At 38.6% G+C, this 16,613-nt stretch overlaps 1 protein-coding gene across 3 annotated transcripts in view; it reads right to left on the reverse strand.

The window, feature by feature from the left end:
• Positions 1 to 16,613, reverse strand: part of ptpn11b (protein tyrosine phosphatase non-receptor type 11b) — a 42,701-nt gene that overhangs the window by 6,717 nt on the left and 19,371 nt on the right. For 2 of the 3 annotated variants that reach the window (XM_044350854.1, XM_044350855.1), the window contains exons 3-11: positions 8,798 to 8,992; positions 5,930 to 6,122; positions 5,695 to 5,814; positions 5,363 to 5,476; positions 3,928 to 4,024; positions 3,600 to 3,703; positions 3,085 to 3,240; positions 1,995 to 2,126; positions 515 to 669 (exon numbers count right to left, since the gene is read on the reverse strand). In XM_044350854.1, coding sequence (XP_044206789.1) covers positions 515 to 669; positions 1,995 to 2,126; positions 3,085 to 3,240; positions 3,600 to 3,703; positions 3,928 to 4,024; positions 5,363 to 5,476; positions 5,695 to 5,814; positions 5,930 to 6,122; positions 8,798 to 8,992 — 1,266 coding nt within the window. The remainder of the gene's footprint in view (positions 1 to 514; positions 670 to 1,994; positions 2,127 to 3,084; positions 3,241 to 3,599; positions 3,704 to 3,927; positions 4,025 to 5,362; positions 5,477 to 5,694; positions 5,815 to 5,929; positions 6,123 to 8,797; positions 8,993 to 16,613) is intronic. The other variant, XM_044350856.1, reaches the window with a different exon arrangement.

Here is a 16,613-nt window from a genome sequence, read left to right on the forward strand (position 1 = left end):
CCTGCCAGGAAACCCCCTGGAAAACCCCAAGTTAACAAATGAATGTCTAATGTCTAACAGTGCGTCTAAGCACGTCTCTGAATCTGAATGAACGTTTACTATTTAACTCGTGCGGAAGACAGTACGATGTGAGTATGTCCTTATTTGATAAGTGAAACTAGATTTTACTTTTCTCTCATATTTACACTCTGCTTTAGCTCTCAAAAGAGACTGACGACTGTGCTGTAATTGTCTCAGCCAGATGTTTTGGATGTCTTCAGTATCATAATAACATTGCCCTCAGGTTTGTGGTTTAGATGAGGAGGCTGACAGCCATTTGGGTGCTTGTGTGTGTATACACGCACGAGTGTAGGCAAGGAATTTAATAATTGTTGTTTATATCTGCTGAGGCACAAGAACTGTAAATCACCTGCCTTCTTTTTTTCACCTGACGCACCATAAATTAACTTCCAACCAGTCTCAGTCTCTTTTGTCTACACTTTAAACTACCTGTGTCCTTCCTCCCTGTAAGTACCTGCAGTGGACAACAATGGGTCCAGTGTCTGGAATGGTGCTCTGGGTGCGGTTGACCTCCTCTAGAAACCAGAGGACACCGCCGGGCTCATTGGGCACCCCGTGATCCGGCCAACTTAGATACTGGTAGTGCCAGATGTACCTCGGAGGCTCCTTCTACAAGGAAAATGCAACAAACAAGGATGGTGAGCTGTAGGTGTGGAGCTTTGTTGATGACTGCTTTTGGACATGTAACATATATTTTGACTCGTCCATACTGGCCCTTCAGTGTTCGTTAAAAGACATGAACCCACTGTAAGAAATAGCAGACAAAATCCACAATCTTTATTCCGCACAAAAATGGATTGCAAACTTCAATCAAAGCTACTGAGTGATGCTTCAACAGTTTCATTTAGACAATTCAAGTGATTATTTTCCAAAGTCATAATCTGTACAAAATTCCCAGCAGCCTGTGTGCTGGCTGGCTCATGCTGTACTGTGATGGAGGGATACTCTCCAGTAGTCACATGTAGGCTTTGTTGCTGGAACAGACATTGCTGTAACACAGTGGTTAAACCAGAACTAATGAGTATCCCTGGATGCTGCAATATGCTTTCACTCAAAATTAGTATTGTGGATTCTGTCGCCCATTTCTTTCAGTGCTGTGGAATTAATGCTTAAGACCAGTATGGAAGATTACAGCAACAAGAAACCTCATCTATGTACATATGGGTAGTGAATATACAGTGAATTAAAAACAATTTAAAAACCTGAGCCTCTCCTCATAGACTAACATTGTCTAAATATTTACATTGCATATGTACAGTGTTCTCTATGGTCTGATGCTTCTTCAGACAGTAACCTTAATAAACTAAGTATGATTCATTAAGAATTAATCAATGGCTTTCATTGAGGTGTAATTCACTTATACCCAGGGACACTCTTTGGTGAGGAAATTGTCAAGTTGTTCTCAGACAAGCTTAGCAGAATGTGAGCTCCACCATTGTAGTTTTGAATAGGATTTTATAGAGACATTACATATGCAAACTTCCACCTACACCTGGACTGGATATTCAAATGTTACATCATTTTAAATTCCTCCCCTTTAAATTTAATTCAAACGGAAATACTGCTGTGGTCAAAGCAACAGCTTCTACTAAGCATTAACTAGAGGGTGCTCACTTGAGCAACAAAAAAGGAGTAGCCTTTTCTTTTATCCTTAATTCGCTACTTTTTGTATTCATGCATAAAAGAATCAAGGGTTTTTATTTCAGGCTTCAGTAGAAGAAAACTACCAGTTTTAAAAGGTTATGTGCACTTTTGCTATCTACTTTTCCTGCATTTGCTTCTTGTATTCTTGAGATCCATGCAGGCGATCCTCCTGTAAGCACAAGCATGTGCTGCAGGATTGTGTGTGTGTATATATACATGTGTGTGAGGGGTTAGATAATCTGAGCCCAGGTCAGTGTGTCAGTGCTGATTGAGTACACAGCTTTCCCTACCCGGTCCAGACGGGTCACCTCCAGCTTCCTCAGGATGTAGTCCTGTGCTGAATGCTCCTCGACATTCCTCACCTGCACCTTCCCAAACTCCTTGGTGGTGTGCGGGTCGGGCCAGTAACGGACACATTTGTTCTAAATCGAATCAAAAAAAGAGAGAAGACGGACAGAGAGACGGAGAGAGAGAGAGGAGAGGGAGGGTGGCGGGTATTAGACAATCTAAAGAAGCAGCTCATCTCAAGCAGCTTTCCAATCAGCTTAACTGTCATACTATCCTTGTTAGCTGTCTCCTTCCCCACCCCCACACCTTACACACACACACACACACACACACACACACACACACACACCATCATCCCTACTACACATATCCACCCTTCTCTCTTACAATCACCTAATGCCATCGAGTACTGTCTTTCCTCTGAAAATTTTGAACAAAATGGTTGACATGCAGTTCACGGTTAGAGTAATGTACTGTCAATTTGTAAATTGGACCATTTTTAGTTAAACCAGCGATGACTTTTATGTCCCCAGTTGTCTTCTTGTCAAGGTTAGAAAGTGTACATGTATGAAAAACACACCAGCCCTGACTATATAATGAAGAGTCCTTTCTTGTATTCATTTGTCCTGTTATCTTCTGTGAGGCTTTTTGTGACCAATCTGGTTGTTAAAGCACCTCTTAAATTAATTTAACTTGACTGGTTCAGTGTATTAACATCTAATGGAATAGATTTGGGGCATTTAGCTCCTGCTCTCATCAAGAAACCTTGTGTGTCCAATTGCAGAATACCACTGTGTTCACAGTCCTCCGTCATTACAAGTAATCAAGCAGTTCAAAGGAGTGCAGTCTTTAGGAAACAGACAGTGATTAGTAGTGAGTGCTAGAGAGAGTTTAAGGAAAAAAAAAAAGCTAGGGAGACAGAAAAAATATAACTATAATGTGATATTAGAAATATAATGTATTTCCATGAACATCGAGATACATTTCAACTAAATCAATGACCTTTCTAGTTCAACAGTATGACATAGAGAAGCATGCGATTATAATATATCACAGACAGTATCTACAGTACGTTTAGTGCCAAGAGCTCACCCGTCCTCGCTCCATCTCCTTCGTGGTCATGACGATGACGTGTGTATTCTCCTGATACACCATTTTCCAGAAGTCAATGACCGTATTCTGTAGGCACCCTTGGGTGGCGATGAAGACTTTGCCCTCCTCCACATGGCGCCCCTCTTCATGCATACTCTGTACGGTACAGAAAATGCCATGCTAAATGAGATGTTTCATATGATGATAATGATGATGATGATGATGATATGAGTGTACTAATGCAATACGAACTACCTAACTCTAAAATTAAATGCACTGAAATATTTAAATAGTTTAATTTAAACTTAAATAAATGCACCTTGTTCTAAAATGTTATGTAGATGTATTTTATGTAGTTTTTCAAAAATTGCATTTTTTTATGTATCACTTTGGAACTAAACCATGTTATTTTACATCAAGATGAACCTCTGCTGAAGCCACAACTATGCATTTGCTGACTGCTGTGTATCACTACTATCTTTCCATAATGCATAGTTGTTTATACACATACATACTTGTGTATTGCTGAGCAGACTCACTCTGATGTAGTTGGCATTGATGTAGTCTGAACCAGGAATGTCTGGATCTGCTTCCGTAATTTCAACCCGAGTAGTGTCAACTGAAAACACAAAGCGAAACTTATTAACATACAACAAAATGTCTACAGTTTCCTGAGACCACACATGATGATTTTTTTTTCTATTTTAATGTCAATTGACAGTCTGTGAGCTATCAAAACAAAATCTTCACACTCTGATGAGGCCTCTACACATTGTCTACTTGTGTCATTCTTTCCACAGGAAGTTGGAGAGACAGGAAATGGCAGGTTGCTGCGTGACTCACAGGGGAGGATATTCTTGTATCTGTTTTTACTCTTGTTTTCGGGCTTCTGGCCTTCTTTCCGGGGATACAGCAGTTTGCACTCCTGCTGCTGAAGTACCTGATAGATGCCGAATGAAAGAATGAAATGAAAGAAAATTAGATGATTTGTAATAAAAAGAAATATCAAACAAAACAATATCCACTATCATGCAACTACTATTTTTGAGACTAACACTGTGACTTTTAGATGCTAATCAATGCTCTGTGTATGTACAGTGTAATGGGCCTTGAATACAGTAGAGGTCACCCTGGAGTGTGAGAACAGTAAAAACTGCATGTGTTAGAGTTCAGGCTGGACACATGAGAGAAGCTGTTTCTCTTAGATATTCAAATACATCCAGGGCACAAAAAAGCTCTTCATACTTGCTACATATATTTATATTGGCTGCATATCTCAATATATTACAGCATAGCTATCTTATCTATCTATCTATCTTTTTAGTCATACATAAAACTAACTGCCTGTCATCAACGCAAAGCCAGATAGACTAGTTCATATCTTATCACTGTTTTCTCAAACTGACTTCCAAACAACTCACATGGTGCATCTTATCTATGTGACAGCATAAAAGTTATGTATGGTATGTTGCTCACACACTCTGAATTAATTTGTATGATCTCAATAAAGATTGCAATCAGTGAGCTGGCTATCAAATAAGTGGTAACCAGACAATCATCAGTAACAAGACAACCCTAAACAGTTAAAACTAGGTGTTGTGCCGGTAAACACCAAATCATTATTGATTGCCTTTTATGCGCTGATAGAAATGATTTACATTTATGATCTGTCATATTTATTTATTGATCATTTATGATCTGGTGGCATGAGAATAACAAAAACAGGAAGATGAGAGAACACAACAATATCAGCTTTGGCCGACATCATTACGCATAAATACATTTGAATTTACCTTAATAGACAAGAAAACAAATAACGCACTGGGAAAAAAAACATACTGTAGATGTAAGCCTACAGAAATAGACATTTTATATGACATTTATGAAGAAATCAAATTACTGTTATGGAAAATACATCAGAACAAACATCTGTTTTACAAGGGGCGTGTTGTACAGGAGCTATTAGAGACTTCATCCTAAAACACCAGTGGCGAAAATTTTGCACACCAGAGAAGATGGCACTAAAAGAGTGATTTGGTTGAATCAATTTCCCCAATTATGTCTCGTACATATAACTTGATTCATCCAGCATTTAACTGAAGCCTCATTTAATAAAACTGTTGAATGCAGAGCCTTTAAAATGACTAGAATTCCAAAATGACTGACAAGATTAATTTTAATTTACATTTATATATTATTTATATAAATTTTCCCATATATTTTTGAAATCATGATTGGAGGAAATGAATCTAGCGCTGACATTTTTAAGGCTACATACCTCAAATTCTTCCCAGAATCCTTGTTTGGGTTTCTCAGAGTTGTCTGCTACTTTGTTGAGCTCTCGTACCCGGTTCTCAATGTTGGCTGCATTTATCCTTGTGGCGTTAAAGGGCTGTCGTTATCACATCGGGACAAGGAGATTCAATTAGTCAACATAGCAAAACAAGTTATTCTAAATTTAAAAAGCATAAGTATGTAAATAACATTTTCATGCGCTTTGAATTAAGCAGCGTATTGCAACACCATCAATATCTTCACCACACCGTGTGCAAAAGATTCACTAGATTGGATGCTTTTGTTTAGATTATTTGTTTCATGTCTCTTACATACCTGTTTGAGGTGCACTACGATGCCGCTCTTCTCTACCATGGGGTTCTTCTTGTAGTGATCCACCAGGTCAGCCAGGGTGTCGAACCTCTCACCACCGCCCACGTCATATTTACCGTCCTGCTGCGGAGATGAACATCAAACAGTTCAACAACAAGTCTGAGTAAATCCTTGAGTGCAAAAATGCGTCATGACATGGTTGAAAATATGTGACTCAACCACAGGTATGCTGAGGTACCTGGTAGCGTATCATAACGTGGGTGACTTTGGTCTTTCGGTCCACGTTCTCATGTTTCTCCTCATTGGTGAGAACTGAGAGGACGAAGTCGCCCGGTTTACTCTGGCTCTCTCGAACCAGGAAGCTGCCGGCCTTGCCTTTGTCTGTGAGCAGCTTCTCTGCATCTCGCCCAGAGAGGTGCCCATGGTACCATCTGGAGATGAGCGAGAGAACACACAAAACACACACACAAACATACTCTATGAATCTGGAGACAATATTCATTGACAAATTGACAACTAGAATTACTGAACATGATAACATGATTTGTGCCAACTCTTAAAAACTGTAAACATCAACAAATAATTTAAACATGTTAAGAACAATAAATCCTGACCTTACATTTTAAAACTTGGTTTATAGATTCCTAGATTATTACTATGAATAATCATTGATATCACCTTGTAATTACTATTATGCAACAATTTTATGATGTTGAATTTCATTTCATTTAAACCTGAAAACTTGAATTTCCCTCCAATCTAATGTTAGCTTTCAGTGATGTAATTTCGGTTATGTTAAATGGGTCAGTGGTGAGCTCAGTGTCTTTCTAGGTGAAGCTAGCAGCTAAAGCTCAACAGCAAAAAGAGACACCAAATCAAGATAACACAAGTGAGAAAAGTTGAGAAAGAAAGTTGACCAACTGAGGGGGAGGACTAGTGATTTGCTTCCGGCCTCAAGGGAAAAACTTCCATTCTTTAGGGTTTAACATAATGTCTATCTATATGTGTATTATGAGCGTAGACTCCTACTCGAGAATTAAAGTGTCTCTTACATAGCTGCAGCCTCTCTCAGTTGCTGATGTTAAACCTGCATTTCTGCGTTTTTTTTCCTGTGTGGTGAGCAAAACATGTAGGAGGCTCTGACAAGAGACGTATGTAGAATGGAAAAACCACACAAACCAAAACCATAGATCACAAGTTGTTCTTAGACCTAAATAGAAACTAAGATATACAGTACACATTGCAATGTGCAGATGTGTAGAAGAAGGGAATGCGCATACATAACCTGAGATGGTACCAAACATAGACACGACTGAAAAGTGCTGAATTGAAAATAGCAAAGAATGAGACAAATACATAGCTTTACAAAATGCTTCCTGTTTGTATGTGAGTGCATGCTTAAATTCCCGGCATTAATGCACCAGCTGGCTTGTTCTCCCATTTCAAAGACGCTGTGTAGGTGGGAGCTGAAGTGTATAGCTGTGTCCAACCTGTGTATACTCTCTGGAAGGGTGTTACGTGTCTGGATACTTGGTGAGCATAAACAAAAACTGCAGCGCCACCCACTAGTTTGTTTGAAGATGCATTTGGGAGTATGCCACTATTTATGCATGTGGATGTGAGGTCAATCTCAATATAATGTGTGTGTGTGTGTGTGTGTGTGTGTGTACATGCAGTACGTGTACAGGTACGTAGCTATTAAACTAATGGCTTTTTCTTCCCTATTGCCATTCTGTTAAACAGTTTATTAGCTGGAGTCTGGTCATTAATTCACTATAATTTTCTATTAGTGGAATGGCATTGTGAGGATAATATCGTACTGTAATAATGTTTTACAATATTACGCTGTTTAAATGAATAATTCTAAACAAATGTTTTTTTAAATAGTTATTTAAACCTGCACTAATCAATATTTTTATATCAACAATGGCTCAAATGGCTACTTGTAATGTGAATTAGCAGCCGACTCTTCAGTTCCCCCTCAGTGTTTTAGCATCCTTCAAGTCATTGTTTTAGTTTTACAGCCAGTCTCAGTATAATGTAAGTGTAATATAAAAAAATATAAATGCTTTATGCTTTTTTCAGGTGTTACACACTTTTCCAATGCATTGTGAAACAGTGAAACAAATGTAATTGCATTAAAAATTAACTTTCATGATTTTTTGTATCTCCATATAGTGATATACTTTATATCAAGATGAGAAAACCTTCTTATTAATATGTTCATTTCTGACATGTTGCTCAGCTCTATAGTGATTCCAAGACATGAGGAAGATCTGATCTCACATGTTCCTATATTCATTTTAATAAAGTTTGCTTTTTTCTTTATTTTTCCCAATTATATGGTAGTACAAGAAATGTATGTACTGTTCTGGCATTAATAACATTCTCCTGGAGACTTTTACTGCAATTCTATAGTCAAAGCTGCCTCTGGAGGTTCAATATGTTGGAAATGCATCACTAAGATGCAAAACTTTAATGCATGATATTAAATGTAACAATTTTCATATCACAAAACAAATTCAAGAATTACAGGGAGTTTAGTTAGTTAGTTTTATTCTATGCAGGGTGAAAATGCCTCACAAACAGCAATTAGACAATAACAGGATGCTGTCACTGCACTGAAAGCTAGACTAATATCATGTCTCAGGTGGTTTAACTGCTTCACATGACAGGATGAGGCTTTACAGACTGACAAACTTGAAGCTGTGCAGTAAAAACTACAGTTAAAACTTTCACCGTCTGTGGTCAGAGACAAACTTACATGCAGTTTTAATGAGTTTTGGTAAAAGAGCAACATACAGAGCTGACCTTTGATAACATATATATATATATATATATATATATATATATATATATATATATATATATATATATATATATATATATATATATATATATGTATATGTGTGTGTGTGTGTGTGTGTGTGTGTATATATATATATATATATATAGCTCCCAGGCAGGTATCTTATAGATATAGATATATAGATATATAGATATATATATCTGTCTGCCTGGATTTGTTTTAACCACATACAATAGTTCTTAGTTGTATGCAAATGTGAGCCTATTTGCACGTGTGGGCGTTATTGTTCGTCTGCACCTCTCAGATGTGGGGTCCTTGCAGTTGAGTGGGTACTTGAGCTCGATAACATGGCCGTTCCTCTCGCGCAGGAGATCCTGTTGTTCGGTGTAATACTGCACCAGCTCGGCCAGTGTGGCGAACTTCTCGCCTCCGTACAGGTCGTAGTAGTCGCCTGAGTTCTGGATCTTAATGTGGGTCACCTCATCGTTACGCCTGAACAGGAAAAACCAGATGGGGAATTCAGTCACTCAGTTATTTTTCATGCATGTCAACAGAGGTGGATTCACTCCAAAGAAGAATTTTTCTGTTGGCATTTTCCCTTTTTCACTTGTTCCCTGCAGAAATTTAAACACTGAACACACACACACACACACACATAAACAGCCACCCACACACGTGCTCATACAGTATATGCTCACACAAACAAATTCAAGACCATACACACTTTTTCGCCCACACTCACAGACTATAAATGCATATACACTATAAAAATACCCAGCTTATCAAGCCATCTGCTCCCATTTTAAGACTGAAACTCATTTTCTTAAACACACATTAAAGAATCTGCCAATGTGGTGACATTATTTCATTTGTCTCCTGTTAAGTGTTATTTTCTGGCACTAATCTACCTTATTCTGTCTGACTGCTTCGTATCTCTGCAATACAGGAACTTTTCTCGCGAAGCTGAACATATCGTTACATATACTAAATATAATAGAATAACTGTGACCTTTTCCATCTGTGCCAACACTGGAATGATAAAAAACAGTCACAAGCTATTACAGGAGAGAAAAGGCAAGAAAAAACTACAAAGACATTGTGACTTAAAAATTACTGATCCATTTTATCACACCCTGAAAATTTTTCACTTTGACTTCTGTAAACAAAACAGCATAAATCTTCTCACAAGGGATCATCCCATTTTTTTTAATGCTCTGTAGTTTTCATATCTAATGTATTTGGAGGAAAGGCTGTAACGTGATTGCAGAACAGTAGAACAGAAATGCATTCAGCTGCTGAGCTCAAAGACTGATAAGCTAGAAAACATTTGGTACCACTTTGCATATTCAAAGTCCTCTGGCTGGTTTGTATAGGTGCACACAAATGGGAACACACACTGACACGCACACACATATTTCTACTCTATAAGATACCTGCCTGGGAGCAGGTGAAGAACGAGATGCAGCTCAGCGGTTTGACTACTAAATGTACTTGTTTTTTCCATTTTCCATCTCTAGTGACATCGTCAGACATGTTTCTTTAGCAGAGATAATCAAAACATCCTGTAAACATATTACATATGATAACACACAAACATAGCACATAAAACAGAGGTAGGGACCACAGGGGGGTTAGCAGGCAGTCAGTACTATCTGATCTGCAGGTTGAGATGCAATGGTCTCTCTTTCTTTCTCTCTGCAAACTGATTATCAGCTAATGGTCATATCAAATGGCACAAATCCTATTTCCCTGCATCACTTTTCTCGTTCCCCTCATGAAATTCACATTCCTTTTTTCTTTCTTTCCATCCTCCCACTAAACATACTGTTGACTGTCTCCTCTCTTCTATTCATCTGTCCCATAATCCATCTCTCTCACTCCCTCCATCCCTCTGTCTCAGTGTTTCCTGGTAATTGCTTTATGGCTCTATTAGTGGCTGTTGGCAGGGTGCCACAGGTCTATGGCCCTGTTAAAGGCCTCTCCTCAACTCTCGGGCCAAAGCCCCCTTTCCTTTCAGAGTTTAACACCATTAACTCTGGAATGAGCCAAACACATCCTATTAGATTTTCATTCACTCCCCTGCTCTCCCTCTCTCAGACGTTGATAACCTTTATGGATTTATTACAATGTGACAGTCTTTACAGAAAAAATACAGCCTGGGAGCCAAGGGCTGCATCATCCCTGCTCAGCTCTGGCTCACTACTTTCTATTCCAATGCATGACAGATTACTTAACGTGATTTTCTGTCTTTTATTCCATGCGTTCATGAAACGGAGTAAGAAATGTAACCACAATTATACAACGTTGACATTCCTCCATGCCATGGCGAATTATAAAAAGTAAACTGGGATACAGAGCGTACTACAGTTATTAAAATGTTTGTTTAAATCATATTAGTGTTTAGAGCACCAAAACAGGTCTGTGCAGAACCATTTGATTATTAAAAACCTTTTTTTAAAGGTCACATTCAATGTGATTAAACAAATATGTGAGTTAGTAAACTGTTGTGGATGTTTACATGTCTAGCAGACATTTAATTAAAATGTGACCACATTTAGATTCCATGTCATCCCATTCATGATATTAACTCAACCTTCAAAGATGGGCAGCAATATAATCCAAGAGGGAGATTTATTGGTTGAGGATGCAAGAATAACAATTATGAAGAAGTTCTTGAACCCTAGAAAATCTTACTGACAGATGTGCAGGATCAAAACCTCTCGCATACTGTTGATCACATGTACTCACTTTATTAACAACGTGCTACAGTTCTCACGCCTTTCACAGTTGAGGATGCAACATAAAATAATAGGTCCTCTATCTCGTCAATGAGAAGTACAACATTGTTCCTCTTTACTGACCAAAGTTCAGTATTTTCAAATCAAGGTGTGTGTTTTCACCAGCATCCTGCATAATTATTTCAAGTATTCAGCTGCCTGCTTATCTGCCTATAAAAAGCATGACTGGAATAAGAGCTTTGTTATTCTGAAATTCTGCTAACAATTAGTTGGCTTTACTGATAACAACAAGCTGGATTAATCACAGCTGTACTGCTGTGTTTCACATGATAATCACACAAAACCAGGATGTGTTAAAAAAAAAAAAAAAAAAAAAAAAAAAAATCCAAAAGGCAATACAATACAAATACAATACAAACTTTAATTTCTTTAAATACACAAATCAAACTGTAAATAAGGTCAACATTCAGCAAAGGCAAGAGGGAGCCCAGAATATACACACAGTATGTCCATGCAGTGGAATTCAAATCGGTCTTCATTGTGTGAAGTTGGTTGTATTGTGTGTGTTTGTTGAATCTGATGGTGCAATGATATCCTGCTTTACTGGAAAAAAAACGAATGCAGCAGATACAAGCACGGTATGTTCGTCCCTGATTAACCTATGAACTAGTTTGCATTGATAGGAACAATTGAGCAGAAGCACAAACGTACATAATGTCCCATGGACCTTCACACCTCTCTATCTGAACACAGCATTGTCCTTCTGCTGCAGCTTAACAGCCAGAGCAGCGAACAGATCACATTTATGTGCGGGATTATGTGTTCAAAAATTTCTCAACGTTCTTGTCAGAGCACTAAAGCCTGAAAATAAGGAGTCTTAGTAATAAACATGATTTAGATCTGTTCAACTAAACAAACTAATATACTGATAAGATGAAGTACACAAACATGGACAACTGGGAAATATATTGCTCAAAAATGCACATAAATATGCATGTACAGAGCCCAGAATATATAAATTATTGCTTGCTTTGCCCTGAAGCAATTCAAAACAATATTTTTCACTCAATACAGCCTGACACAACTGAGAAATCCCTTTTACCAAATCCAGTCCACTTATCAAATTGAGGGTTATAAAGTTTTGGCCTCCATTTCAATTCCCCTTCTGCATCTCAGACAGACTGCTACACTGGTTTTTAACCTAAATCCTAAAGGAGGTATGTTTAAATCCGAAAAATTTCAGATATCAAGACATCTCAACAGCTTGTCCTTATGGAACAACCCAACATACAGTACATCAAATGCATCATCAAAAGCAGACATCTTTTTGAACTTCATGAGTCTTATATTTCCTCAGCTCACCTCTGAAGGTTTGGAAATTCAAGAGAAGTGTCTGCAAACTCAGATAGCCAAAAACTCTTTCAGTCATCTTATTCATTCATAAGTATTATATAGCAGTATAAGATATCCTCACTCAATGGAAATGACCAAACCTTGAGCAATATAGACAATAACTACTACAATGGACGACTAGCAATAGATACAGCCAAATAATAGTTACTTTCTGTGCAGGTGGGAAAGATCAGTCTGAACAATTAGCATGCCCAAAGCCAGTCATGTAACAACTGTTGTTGCCTATATACAGTATAATCACTAACGTGACGTTTAGAAATGTTTCTTTATAGTCGGTATGTGTAGAAAGAGAGAGAGAGTATGACTTTGGTGTTATCACGACAGTATTATCAAAAACAATAAGTACGCGTTGGATCTGGAAGGTCAGACACATGATGAATGAGCTTTAAGTAATAACTATTCTTCATCAGTTTTCACTACAATTGTCTCATTTTTCTACAAATTAACTTTTCCACTAACCAACTAAAGATAACAGTTAAAGGTAGAGTCGGTCATTCTGGAGAAAGATTGTTGATATTTGAACATCCAAACAAGTAACAGCAGAAATTTATTGAACCAAAATAGTTTACATGTCAGCCGCGCGGGAAGAAATCTGTGTTTGTATTTATTGATTCATTGATACGGATGATAAGTTTGAAAAACATATACAGTGAGATATTTGTGTGATTTCAACAGCTGCCTGCTCAGATGACGCTTCACTAAACACGACAGAAACAGACTCCGAGAGTAAAAAAAACGTGGGGTCTCTGTGAGACTGTCTGGGATTGAGTGTGGATTGATACCTTTAATAAAATGGAAGTGTATCTGTACCGTGAGAAGACACTTTCTATGCATTTCATTTGTTTCAGTGTTTCAGCTGACTTCCCAACACAGTAGAAGTAGCCTTTGTGCAGTTGTTGTGTATTGTTTGTGTTACACACCATATACCTGCTGTATTCGTACGTATCAGGAAAGCAGAAACACTGACACAAACATTTGCATGCTACATAGCTATGGTTGTTGTGGCTTTGTCCCTGCTGATATGCACATGTGTAATGCCACTATCAGCTCAGGGTGTTAAAGGATGGGTTCACAGTGTTTCAAGTCTGTTTTAAAACGACAGTCAGGAGCCCAAATGAACACTGAAATAGGTTTTTCCTGCCATAATCATTCCTCCTGTTCATACTGGCCATTAGAGGATCCTTAGGCACTTACAATGTAAGTGATGGGAGATAAAATCCACAGTCCTCCTTCTGAAAATGTATTTAAAAGTTTTCTGAAGCTAATATGAAGCTTCAGCCGTTCAAATGTAAATTCAAGTAGATATCTTTCAATATTACAGTCTTTTTAGTGCCAAAGTTCCTCTTCTTGTTAATATACTTCCACTACAGCTCAACAGGGAAACACTGTCTGAGGAAACACAAAGAGGGAATTTGATGCTAAACAGACTGTAAATGTGGCAGATATCCACTTGATATGACTAACTCAGACTGCTGAAGCTTCATAAAAGCTTCACATCAACTTGTAAATGCATTTTTGCACAAAATGACTGTGTGGACACACTGTGGATTTTGGCCTCCATCACTTACATTGAAAGCACATTTGAAGGGGATCTTTTAACAGCCAGTATGAACAGGAGGAATGATTACAGCGAGGAAAACCTCTTCCAGTGTTCATATGGGCACCTGAGTGATGTTTTAAGACAGACATGAAAAATTGTGTAAACTGGGTCATAATGTGGAACATCAGAGCTCAGAATGCAACGTTCATACTGAACACAGGAAATAAGAAACTGTTGACACATGTTGGTATAGAAGATGCCAACTGGATGTAGTTGAAATATTTTGCTTCTACAAATAAAGTCATAGACCGACTTGACATCCAAATAATGGTGGTAAAATCGTCTATTAATCAACTGCGTAAATCTATAAATAGCCTGGCTGCAGTGGAAACATCTTAGTTAACCCAGGCTAGCATTATATAATACAGAGGATGGGAGAAAATCCATTTGCTCTCTGTGGTAATTTGCCCTGCAAAATTCTCTCTTAAGATTGCCCTTAAAATTCCTCCTCGGGGTCTTTAGAGTTTATAAAGAGCATGAAAAATGATGGAAAAACTTGACCAGGCTGCTCTCCTTATGGAGTTGGACTTGGATGTAAATTATGGACAAACTTTTTCTGCTTCAAACTTTCTCTTTTTCCCTCTTTGAGTTTCATGAAACTCTGAATTGATTACATTTTCAAAACCTTCAAAAGCTCTCATTAGTGTCTCAGACTTCAGCCTTCAGACGCTTTTGAGCTGCGGCTCTGTGCGACCCCTCCTTCTTCTATTCACCTCCTGGGCCAGAGAAGAAGAGAGGTGGTGGAGATAAGAGGAGCAGAGGCAGGGAGAGGAAGATAAGACACAGAGAGAGAGAGACAACAGACTCCCTCAGCGTCCATTACAATGCGAACATTCACAGTGACTGTCCCCCTCATAATGGCCTTGGCAAGATGAAACCTGGCTAATGACTGGCTAATTAGCCTCTCCTCCGCTCTGATAAGACACTATATGTGTGTGTGTGAATGTGTGTGTGTGTGTGTGTGTGTGTGTGTGTGTGAAGGGAAACGCTAGGTAGCATAATATGCTAGCCAAGAATAACTTCTGTAGATGCAGGATAATTAAGTAATTATCTTCAGTGTATTCCAATATTTTCTACATTTTACAGACTTTATCTGGCACAGTGCAATTAAAAAGCCAACCAGTGTCAAAAAAATCTTTCTGCAAACACTACATACCTAATATCTTTGTTTTCCTTTTTTCACTAATACGGGTGTAAAAAAATAAAAAATAAATTGGCTAAAGACCAAAATGATACTTTCTGTGTCCACTAGGGTCCACGTGACGTAAATTTCATTATCAGAGGGTGTACCCATAGGCTCTGTGTTGCGTCTGCACCAGTCCGCGCGATCACAACGCTGCCTTCCTATAGACAGTGATCTACTGCGCATGTGTGGAACATGTCTTCCAAGCAGACCCCAGAAGGTAAACAGAACAACTACCGCAGCTGTCCATGTACGCGTCCACTCTGGAGTATAAATGAAGCTAAAGAGGTAGTGCACACCAAAATGTAAATCAGCATTTCATGGGTTGAAAAAGGCTCAACCTGACATCTGCTATTTAAAATCAGCCCTAAAAAGGCGGAGCCATTGCTGACATAGAGTCGACTGTTTGGGAGTTTTCTACATCATGAAATTTATATAAATGGTAGAACGATAACACCGTGAACCTGTCCGCTGTGGAGCAGAGCTGCGGTCACACAGGTTCAGTAACAGCTCTGGTTACACCGCGATTTAACGTTTTAAAACAAGATTTCACCAGATGACAACTGCAGGAACAGACAGCCGGAGAGTTAAAGAGCTGCAGGATGAAATGCAAAATGACTTCTGGCTCGTTTAAATGTCGCTCTACTGTTTGTCATCCTCTCATTATTATTATTATATGTCACTGAGCAACTCCTGCCCTCCTGCCTCACACAGCCACACTCCCCCTCCCTCCCCTCTCCTCTACTCTCCTCAGCCCTTCCCCTACTCCCATGATATTTTTTTCTAGGATGGCGAAGTCATGACCCACCCTTCTCTGCCTCTGATTGGCTGACCCTGATATTCTTACCCTAACTCTAACCAATCTCACTCCTCATGCCTAAACCTAACCAACCCAACCAACAAAGGCAACAAGTACTAGCCAATCAGAGGCAGAGTAGGGAGGGTCATGACTTCACCATCCTGGGAAAAAAAACTTGGCTCCCCTCCCCAATTCTCAGCCCCTTGCCCACTTTTTAGCATTTTTCAAAATGATGCAGTGGTGGAGTTAGGCTCAGACCTGGAGGTGCAGTTACACTTTAATACATACACAGAAAGAAGAAAGAAAAACACTATAATGTTTCTGTTGTGTAAGTTTTGTTACGGACAAACATTCATTTATAACAGTTTTTCTCAAAGATT

Source organism: Thunnus albacares, chromosome 5 (genome assembly GCF_914725855.1).
Source record: "Thunnus albacares chromosome 5, fThuAlb1.1, whole genome shotgun sequence".
Lineage (NCBI taxonomy): Eukaryota > Metazoa > Chordata > Actinopteri > Scombriformes > Scombridae > Thunnus > Thunnus albacares.